Source organism: Myotis davidii, unplaced genomic scaffold, assembly GCF_000327345.1.
Source record: "Myotis davidii unplaced genomic scaffold, ASM32734v1 scaffold325, whole genome shotgun sequence".
In the NCBI taxonomy this organism is placed as follows: Eukaryota; Metazoa; Chordata; class Mammalia; order Chiroptera; family Vespertilionidae; genus Myotis; species Myotis davidii.
This window is the reverse complement of record NW_006296057.1, coordinates 236,262-247,448: the sequence shown is the minus strand read 5'-3', so window position 1 is coordinate 247,448 and position 11,187 is coordinate 236,262. Positions and strand designations below refer to the sequence as shown.

At 38.8% G+C, this 11,187-nt stretch overlaps 1 protein-coding gene across 6 annotated transcripts in view; it reads left to right on the top strand.

Annotated features, from left to right (window-relative positions):
• The first annotated feature begins 2,031 nt into the window (after positions 1–2,031).
• The window catches only part of IFT74 (intraflagellar transport 74), an 84,191-nt gene continuing 75,035 nt past the window's right edge, over positions 2,032–11,187 (top strand). For 4 of the 6 annotated variants that reach the window (XM_015568660.1, XM_006770992.2, XM_006770993.2 and 1 more), the window contains exons 1-2: positions 2,032–2,210; positions 7,401–7,542. In XM_015568660.1, the coding sequence (XP_015424146.1) occupies positions 7,420–7,542 (123 nt within the window). In that variant the 5' untranslated portion in view covers positions 2,032–2,210; positions 7,401–7,419. Of the gene's footprint in view, positions 2,211–2,640; positions 2,745–7,400; positions 7,543–11,187 lie in introns of all 6 variants that reach the window. The other 2 variants (XM_006770991.2, XM_015568659.1) reach the window with 2 other exon arrangements.

Genomic DNA, 11,187 nt, shown 5'->3' with positions numbered 1-11,187 from the left:
ATTAGTAAAGTTGATTGTGTAGGTTCCTCATGTGCAAGAAGGGAAATCTTTAAAAATTTATGTTCTCTTTGAGGAAATAGAGGAATTTTAAGGAGCTCTTCTTGTATCTGCTTTTCCATTGCCTTCAGCTCAAAATAATCCTTATACCAAAGTGCCATATTCTGAGGTGACAAGGTCTACTACCCTTCACTACAATGACTAAAAGGAAAAAATGACCACTACAAATATGTTGGGATCAAATTGTATAGTTTAACGAAAATATTTTACAAACTTTGAGAACTCAGCCACGTAATATTATTCTGTTACAGGATTCCAGGGCAGGAGAAATAGGGAAACTAAGACAGGAAAGTTAAACCAGGGCAAACAGTATGGGCAATTTGCAGCCAGCTTATAACTAACAGGCCATTATCTTCCCCAGCCAAGTACAGGAGAGCAAATGGTTAACAAAACCTCCCTAATGAGAGAATGCAGAAAGGGAGGAGAAAAGGGGAAAGGGGAAAAGGGCAGTTTTACTCCCTCAACAGAGAAGCCAGCAGTCTCCAGACTTGGCAAGAAAAAGTTGCCAGGTGTGTCTCATGATTCCTGGGAAGGCCAAAACAACTACAACAACAACAACAACAAAAGCAGGGGTGGAGGGATCTTGAGAATTAATCTATACCAAAATATTCAGCAGAGGAATTTTGAGACCTATAGACAGGAGGGAATATAGTGCCTCAGACTCCCATCCAACCTGCTCTTCAGATGAGCTAAAATGTGCTTCTTAAGCCAGGTGTATAGGTTTGCTTGCTTTTGCTTTTTTCAATAAAGGTGCATGCTTTAAATGCTTTAATAAGTTGGCTTTTCACAACGCAGTCAGGGTCTCTTGAGTAAATTCATTTCTATAAGAAGATAAGGATTGAGGTTGGGGACAGCCCTCTCCCACTGGCTCAGGGGGCTGTCTTGTCTGGTAACACGTCTCTGGTATTGGTGTGAGGTGTCTGTAACAACTTGGTATGGCGTTGATCTTAAACTACTTTCACGCAGGCACATAATAAATTTGGATGTAAATAATGTACGTGAGTGGGAAATAACGTGAAAAATGCTCCAAGTCCGATGTATACACATGCGATGACGGTAGCTGTGTAACCGGACCCCTATCACCTGCCATAACATTTAAGGTCCGGCTATATGTAGGAAGACTGAAGAAAATAAACTGCAAGTTATTTTATTAGAGAGGTACGGTATTTCTTATAGTGGCTTTCTTTTTAAAAACACCGATTTTAAAATAATTTTTTAAAGAACGACTTGCAATTTTTTTCAGCCATTCTCACAAACGTGAATCAAAAAAACTCTGAAAGGAAGCTTAAAGATTTGCAGCTTCCAATAAGATGAGGAGGAACAGAAGGCATCAGAATTGCATCCATACTTAACGCTGTATTTGTGTACGATGTGCAGTCCCAACAGGAAGGAAAATTACCACTAACTGGGAGTAAGAAGTCTGTGCAATGCTGCCTCCCACAGAATAACATCACACGATTTTAATTAAAAAGTCAAACGTACTGCCTGGCTGGTGTGGGTCAGGGGTTCAGTTTTGTGACCCATGAACCAAGAGGTCCCCGGTTGGGTTCCCAGGCAGGGCACCTGCGCGGGTTGCAGGCTCGATCCCCAGCAGGGGGAGTGCAAAACGCAGCGAGTCAGTGTTTCCCCATCAGGGATGTTTCCATCTCTCCCTCTTCCTTCCTCTCTAAAAAAATCAAAACATTAAAACAAAACAACGTATTACAAGGTAACAGACGGGAGAGTTCACAGGGATGTAATAAAACTTGTGAGTACAGGTCAGGCCCACAATCCGAGCGGTTGTTCTGATTATTTGAAACAAAACCCACCAGGTTTTCAAATAAAAAATATTCTCTCCCAGTCAACTTGCTGTCTTGCATTCTTTGCAGAAAAACCTGGGGGTCCTCAAATCTCGCGAGAACGTTTTTACTCTCGCTTGGCTAGGAGGTACTAGGAGCCGAGGCCAAGGATTGGCCAGCCAGGAGGAGGGGCTTCTTCTGCCCCGCCCCCGTTGCCGGGATACGCGGAGGCGCGGAGCCTGCAGTGGTTTCAGGCCTGCGGACCCCGGAAAGCTGCGCCAGGGTGGGCGAGGGGGCGCGTTGGTGGGGCGGCCTGGTGCTCCCGGCGGTGGCTTAGCCGAGCCTGCCGACCTCCCTCCAGCCGCGCCGGCACAGGTGAGAAATCCCGAGTCGCCTCCCTCCCTGCGGACCTATTATCTCGCCTTGGAGATGCTGATGCGCTCAAACAAAACAAATGCGATCTCCGTTTTTTAGTTATTCTCAGGCCTGTCGCCAGGCCAAAGCGCGCACGGAGACCTCTCCCTGCCCCCTGAGCAGACCTGCCAAGGCGAGACCACTGGGAAGGATGCAAGAGCCTCAAAGAAAAAATTCTTAGGGCTCAGAGATGTTACTCAAAATAATAGGTTTATGTCTGTCCTTAATAGCAGGAGGGACTTAGCAATGTAACGCTTCTTTATATGTGTTAAAATGGCTGCTTTAGAGATAACGATAAGAATCACAGTTAGGAGCCAGGTGTTTTGTATATGCTACCTGTAATTTTAACAGCTCTGCAAGATAGAGGCTGTGGCCACTTTCTGTTTTACAGCTGAGGATACACCCCCAGAGGGGCTATAGGGCTGGTGGTAACTGTCAGAGCTGAAGTTTGCATCCTTTATCTTTCTGGAGCCGAAGGCCAGGCTGCTTCTCTGAGTATGTATGAATAACCCCCCAGCTAGTGGCTTTTTTGTTACTAGACCCCTCCCGTTTATATTGCCACCTAGGACTGATCTCATACTGTGCTTTTATCATGATAGTAAAGCAGTGGCAAAGGGAATGAGGTAGAAATTTGATATGTAAATTTTTTTAAAAATATATTTTTATTGATTTCAGAGGGAGAATGATTGACAGGCTGCCTCCTGCACGTACCCTACTGGGGCTCCAGTGGCAACTCTGGCTTGTGCCCTCACCAGGAATGCAATCATGACCTATTTCATAGGTCCACGCTCAACCACTGAGCAACACTTGGGGCGATTGTACACCTTCTTAAACTTATCAGGAAAGCTAGAGTAAGGTTGAGTAATTCTGCTGGAAACAAAGGGTTATTGTGTTAGCTTTCTTTGGGAGAAATCATTTTGACCATAGACCTTGTCTGCCTTTCAAAAAGTTATTTCATAAAACTCCCTTTTCCATTTGAAATAAAAATAACTTTATTACTTTGTCCACATCGTTCAAAATGGCAAGGAAATAGAACCATAGAGCTAGTTGGAGTGGGAAGATTTTCAGTTTGGTGTGAACATACTCAAAGTGATAATGGGAAATCTGAGTAGAAATTTCCAATAAACAGTTGAAAATTTAGAATTGATGCCCAGTTTAAAGGACACACCTGGAGACATTGATTTATAATCATCAACATAGAGTTATAGAAAAAGGATGAAAAATTATAGACTAAAAGCAATCCAAGAAGTTGGCATGGAGTATAGAAACGGAGAATTCGTTTTAGTTCAAGAAATGATTCGTTTCTTTTTTTTATTTATTGATTTCAGAGAAGAAAGGAGAGGGAGAGATAGAAACATCAGTGATGAGAGAGAATCATTGATCAGCTGCCTCCTGCATGTCCCTCACTGGGGATTGAGCCTGCAACCCAAGCATGTGCCCTTGACTGGAATCGAACCTGGGACCCTTAAGTCCAAAGGCCAATGCTAGGGTGATTCGTTTCTTTTTTAATAATATAGTCAAGTTTTGTAATTTATAATGCATAAATGTGGGAGGAAATTCAGAAAATACAAAGAAGAACCGAGCCCTAGCCGGCTTGGCTCAATGGATAGAGCTTAGGCCTGCGGACCAAAGGGTCCCAGGTTCAATCCTGATCAAGGGCGTGTACTTGGTTGCAGGCAGTCTCCTCCCTGGCCCTGGCCAGGGCTAGTGCAGGAGGCAACCAGTTGATGTGTTACTTTGGCATCGATGTTTCTCTCTGTCTTTTTCCCTCTCTTCCATTTTCCCTAAAAATCAATGGAAAAATATCCTCAGGTGAGGATTTAAAAAACCAAAGGAGAACAGCTTTTGCGTGGTGCTGACATACTAGTAGATACTGGGGACCTAAAGATGAATGAGATCCAGGGCTTGTCCTCAAGGGAGAGAAATACTTAAGCAAATAATTTCAATTGGTGTGATAGATACTGGGACAGAGATATGCCCAGGATGCATAGTAGCATATAGGACAAGCCTATAACTTAAAATTTAAGAAGGGGAGGTTATGGACTAGTTGTGGAAGGATTTCTAGGGAAGATAACAGGCAAGATGTGTGTTATATAAGCGGACCAGCAAGGAGGCCAGTATAATAATCCACTCGAGTCCATCAGGCCCTGAACAGTGTTATAGGAATAGAGAAAAGGGTACATGTTAAACATTTACGAATAAAGTCAGTAAGATTGTGTGATTAGCAATGGGAAATAAGGTAGAGGAAGAAATCAGGGAATGAGTCTCTGACTTGTGTGACTTGAAGTGTTACCAAGAGGAAGATCTGAAAAGGAAAGGATTGAAAAAGGGAGATCAGAAGAGGGAGTGTCATGGAAATGGTTTCATATAGGAGTGGTCACCAGTAACAGATGCCATTTACATCCCTAGCTGCATTGTCTGGGGCCATTTGAGTGGAATAGTAGAAACTGAGGAGATAGTGGAAATTAAAAAGGTAGAGAGAGAATAGTGGGTATAAGCTATTCTTTAGAGTTTGTCTACATAGGAATAGGGTATATGGGACAGAGTTAAAAGTGGTTTCCGGATCAAGAAATTAATTTTTAAGGTTAAGAAATAATTGAACATATCAGACTGAAAGAATGACGACAGTTTAAAGAGATAGGATGGAGTGAGATAATTCCAAAGGAGATTGGGGTAGGAGGAGAGGGGACAAGGAAAGGGAATCTAATGTCCCAAAGAAGGTGGAATCCAGAGGGTAAGTCAGAATAGAGATTAATCTTAAACAAGGGCATGCACTCCAAACATGATGGATTTCAGGTCCTAATTTTGTCAGATGAGTAGGAAATTGAGTCATCTGCTGAGAGTGGCAGGAACAGAGTGTAGATAGGAAAATGGTTAAGGGTTGGAATCATTTAGGAGAAAAGTCGCTTATCAAGGATAAATACAATTTTCTGAGATGAGGGTACAGCTAAGTGTTGGTGACTGTTACTTTGCAGTATTCCAGTCTGTATTATGATTTCTACCAGCCATGTTCACTAGTCTAGGTTGGATGTAGAGTGGAATTTCTGATTGTGCCAGATTAGTTGAGGAAAGTTCAAGGATATGAAATAATTGATGGTGTTTATAAGACAGTAGTTTAGTGTAGAGAAGTGAAGGTCATTAATGGCTTTTTCGATGGGGCTTTCAATGGACATTTCAGTGTTCATCTTATTTGAAATCCCAACAGTAATGGCCTGGCTGATAATTCCTGCTTTCTTTTGGGATCTCTGACACATACTCCGAGTTTTTCTATTTGTTTTCTTGGCCTTCATTTTTAGTCTCTTATACTATCTCTTCAGGTAGAGTCCTGAGCACTCTTTTTCTCCATTTTCTCTCTCTAGATCAATTTCTTTAAAACTCTTTTGAACATGACCTATAATAGGACATACATTTTACGTCTTTACAGACCAGAATAAATATATGTGCACATTTATATAAATATAACTGAAACAAAAATTTTATGAAACAATACCCTTCCTATATGTGCAGTGAACTCTTACATTTTCTATTTTGTTTCATGTTTAAAACATAATCGGCCAAATTGTTCTTACAACCCCACTAATAGGTCATGACTCATAATTTGAAAAGTGTTATTCTAAAAATATCAGCCAAAACCTTAAATAATATTCTGATGAGTAAAGGAAAGGATTGATAAACCGGGAGAGAATAAATGAATTAAGGAAATGATTTAAAGAGAGGGGTAGTGAGAATAAAGATGAGAAAGGGGTAAAAGGAGAGATGAAAGTCAGAGAATGAAGTATTACAGTTAAAATACTTGAGATTAAGTAATTCCGGATGGTGACAAGCTCCTGGTCTGGCCATGGTATCTGAAATGAAGTTGAGATGTTTACCAAAATTTAGGTGAGGAAACTGTGAAACTAGAATTTAGATATTGAATCCAGTATCCATATGAAAGTCAACCAGGATGTTAGTGGGACTGGAATAGACTACACTAGGTATAAAGACCTTACTGAAGTAGGGGGAGAGAGTAGGAGGTACCTAGATAAAAACAACCAGGAAAGATCAAGACAATATGGTTGTATTCCCTGGTCCTCAAAGGAAGAGAATTCTGTTTATTTTTAAAATACTTGGAAAAATAATGTTTTTTGTTGTTATTAATCCTCAACCAAGGATATTTTTTTCCCACTGATTTTTAGAGAGAGAAAGAGAGATAGAAACAAACATTGATGTGAGAGGACACATTGATTGGTTGCCTCCCTCACACATCCTGACTGGAGCCAAGGATCAAACCTGCAACCCAGTTGCATGGGCCCTTCATCGAGAACCCAAGCCAGGACCCTTGGGTGCGCAGGCTGACGCTCTAACCACTGAGAACACAGGCCAGGGAAGAAGAATAATGTTTTAAAAGTGACAGTGGAAACCAAGGACAATGCCACACACTTTTTCTTAACTTTGGAATTGTAGCACTGGAAGCTAAAACAGCCTTCATTACCAAAAGTGCTTTTGGGAAAGCCAATATTTTGTTAAAGGGAAGAGTAAATGGAAGTACTTCATAACAGGATTCAGAATATAAGGGATTCAATCGCAGACCAGAAAGCACAGAGGAAAGATTAGGAGATCAGAAAGAAGCTGGATATGTCAGGAGAGAGAAAACTTACTGGCCTATGGGATAAGAGCATAGGAGAGATAACTAGAGGGGTTTGTATTTTGATAAGAAACTAGAGACCCGGTGCATGAAATTCATGCATGGGTAGGGTCCCTAGGTCTGGCTGATGATCAGGGCCGATCAGGGCCTTCTGGCTGTGGGCTAGGGCCTTCCTTCAGCCTGTGCCACCCCCTGGTGGTCAGTGCACCTCACAGCAAGGGATCGAACTCCTGGTCTCCGGTTGAACTCCCAAGGGGACACTTTGCATATTAGCCTTTTATATATATAGATAGGGAAATGAGGAAGTCATGTTGTAGTAAATGATTTCATGGTTCTAGTAAATGGAACATTAATGTCAAGTTTGAACAAAATTAAATCAGGCTCAGCCTTGTAGTAATACCTGGAATGGTAATTTATAAGAAAAACTATTGTGGATTAAATGATTGAAGGAAGGGTTATGTGGGTCACTAGTGTCTAACTATAGAAGATATTGAAGGAGAATTGAACTATTCCTTGTTTCCAGACAGTGGTTAAAGTGAACAAACAATGGCCAGTAATCACAAACCTCCAGCAGCAGCTCGCCCTGTTTCACGAGGTGGAATTGGGTTGACAGGAAGGCCTCCTTCTGGAATCCGACCCCCATCAGGAAATATTCGAGTGGCAACTGGAGTAAGTTTAAAACAAATCTATTGAATTCTTGTGCATATATATTGGTAAAGTTGGAAAGCCTGCCCATAATAATAAATTCTTTGCTCTTTCTTTACTTTATGAACAGGCTATATGTTTGTTTTTTGAAAATGTTGTAAAGTATAAGCGTGGGACAATGTCTGAAAGACACTGTAGAGAGAAGAGGCATGCTCATGCTGATATTCCATTGTATTTTAAAACTACAAGTATTCAAGTATTGTAGTGTATTGGTGTCAAAATCAAATGAAATGGATAGACCAGAAACAGAATCAAGACATGTAAGAATTTAATTAATGACTAAGGTGGCATTTCAAATTAGTTGAAAAAGCATGGAGTATTCAGTCGTACATTCAAATGACTGAAAACCATTTGTGTTTTAAAAATTGATTCCTTCCTCACTCAAAATTCTATTTTTCAAAAACTAATATTTTTATTGATTTCAGAGAGGAAGGGAGATGGAGAGAGAGATAGAAATATCAATGATGAGAGAGAATCATTGATTGGCTGCCTCCTGCACGGCCCCCACTGGGGATCGAGCCCACAACCCGGGCATGTACCCCTGACCAGAATCGAACCTGGGACCATTCAGTCTGCAGGCTGACACTGTATCCATTGAGCCCAACCAGCTAGGGCTCAAAATTCTAGATATGTTAGAAACTTCATATTTAAAAGTAGGGAAATCTGCCCTAGCCAGTTTGGCTCAGAGTCTTGGCCTGCAGACTGAAGGGTCCCGGTTTGATTCTGGCCAAGGGCACATGCTGGGTTGTGGGCTCGATTCCCAGTAGGGGGCGTGCAGGAGGCAGCCAGTCAATGATTCTCTCTTATCATTGATGTTTCTCTTCTCTCCCTCTTCCTTCCTCTCTGAAATCAATAAAGAAATATATTTAAAAATAGGGAAATCATAAATGTACTAGAAGAAAATATAGGCAAGTATTTCACATAAACTTAGTATGGACTAGGACTGTAAAATGACACAAATACTGAAGAAGAGGTTATTTTTATATTTTAATTTACCACATTGAAAACACTGTCGAACACCTAAAGAAAAAATGACAAACTGGTTAAGGAATATTTGCAATATATATGTCATACATAGAGTTCAGAATATTTAAGAGCTCTTTCTGTATTAAAATGTTATAAACCAATCTAAATTCAATGAGATTTCTTTTGGGGGTAGTGTGTGTGTGTGTGTGTGTGTGTGTGAGTGTGTGAGTGTGTGAGTGTGTGCGCGCACGCACATGTGCGTTTAGGGGTATATCATTATAAAACTAAAATTTACCTAAAACAATAAACAAAAATAAGAAAGTACAATAGTTTAATATAAAATATTTTATAAATAATAAGTAAAACAATGTTCTGGTTGCCACAGCAGTCTAGAAACGAACTCTAACAAATATTAAGAGCTTATATGTAAGGTAGTGTCATAAATAAGTGAGTCAGTAAGAGAAAAATACATTAGAACAAAATGCATTAACTTTATAAACTGATAATCTAAGCAGAATAATATCCTATAAAGATAATTATTACATTTTCTTTATAATTATAAGTGAAATTTGAAAATAACCTAAATGAGTTTACAACAGATGAATCATAAAACAATTATATGTTTATCCCTATCATAGACTGTTAGGTACCCATTAAAATTTTTTAAAGCACATTTTAGAAAATAATATATATAATAGAGTATTGAATTTTAAAAAAAGTGTGATGTGATTTAATATAAAATTATATGTACACAGAAAGAAGTGAATACACCAAAATATTCATGGTAATTGCTCTGATGTTTACAACAAATGGTTTTATTACCTCATAAGGTACATATAGCTTGGACTATAGAGATAATGTTGGGTCCTATACTTAATTCACAACAAGAGCAGTATTTTGGGGAGGGAATAATTTTGTTGAAATCAGTTTTTTTTACATTTTTGAGATTTTTCTAGAGTTTCAGGTAATATCATCATCATCAACTTATACTGAAATGATTTTTCTAAAGTCATATGTAGTACTGAGTTAGGATATCTTTTATTCTAGTAAGAATTTATGCTTGTTAACTAAATATTATTAAAAGGAATCTTACATTTATTGGCCACCTAATATTTGCCAGGTGCTTTACCTATTTAATGTTTGCAGTTTTTAAAAGAATAATGCTCATTGTAAAATATAGAAACAACAAGTGTCAGTTTCCTCCTACCCCAGATATGATCGTTATCAAACAGTGTGACGTGTATCCTTCCAAACTTTTTCTATTTACAAATACTGACACATATGCATATATAATTGATGGTTTCAGCATTTTTCAAAATGAAGATGATAATATATACATTCTTGTCTTTTACTTTCAGTAATATATAATAAATATATCAGTAACATACCATAAATATATTTCCATGTGAATACATGTATATCTATTTCATTTTTAAAATGTTTAATTATTTATTTATTTTTTAAATCCTCAACTGAGAATAGTTTTTCCATTGATTTCTAGAGAGGGTAAGGGAGGGAGGAGGAGGAGGAAAGAGAGAATCATTGCTATAAGAAAGACACATAGATTGGTTGGCTCCCGAACAGGGCCCTACCAGAAAGGGAACCTGCAGCCAAAGTACATGTGCTTGACCGGGAATCGAACCCATGACCCTTGGGTACATGGGCCAATGCTCTAACCATTGAGAAAAACCAGTCAGGGCTCTTTCTTTTTTAAAAATGTGTGCAGTTTTAATTTATACTTTCTTTATACTTTCATCTGGATATTTTTAAAATTTGCATAATTATTTGAGTAGCTGTCACGATTATGCTCACATAGAGCTGAAGAGGAAATTATTTAGAAGAATTACCCAGGGAGAGATTTAGCATTCTCTCACAAGGATCATTCAGAATAGGCCTGAATTAATTTCATTTGAATTTGTTGACAGTGTTCTTGTGTCCAACCTATTTCTTCTGGAATGTGTCACTGTTGCTGGTCTCCTGTACTCAAAATAATTACCAAGTAATCCTCAGACTCACTTAAGAACTATGTTAGCTAATAGGGTTAGAGGCCACCAGCTAACAATGAAAAACAATCAAAATGAATGACAGTGGTTGTATCCAGCCCCAGTATAAAGTTTCTACTACATGTTTACTTTACTACTTTACTATTTGGAAATGAGGCAGGAAAAAGAAAAGTGGAAAAGGAAGATAAAAGAAGGATCGCTTGGAGCAGTTTCAGGTTATCCTTTATACCCTCCCATGCCCGTCCTCACTATATGCACTGACAAGAAGGGAGTCTTGCTCTTTCCTCAGGGTGTAGAGTGTTATATTGGATTTTGTGGACCTGAAGTAATAATGTGAATGCTTGGTGAATGAATTAAGCCCTTAAATACGGGGCTATCTGGTGATAAGATTATGTCTAATTTTTTTAAAAGTGAAACTTTTCTTTCTGATTTTAAAGGTAATATTTATTTACTGTAACAATGTTGAAAACACCAGAAGACAAAATAAAAATGAACTATAACATCATTATATAGAGACAACCATTGTTACTATTTTTGTATAATCCTCCAGACTTTTTGTTTTACAAAAGAAATTTAAAAATTATTTTTTGTAAACTATTTTGTTATCTACTACAACTTATTTATCTATTAGTCTATTATT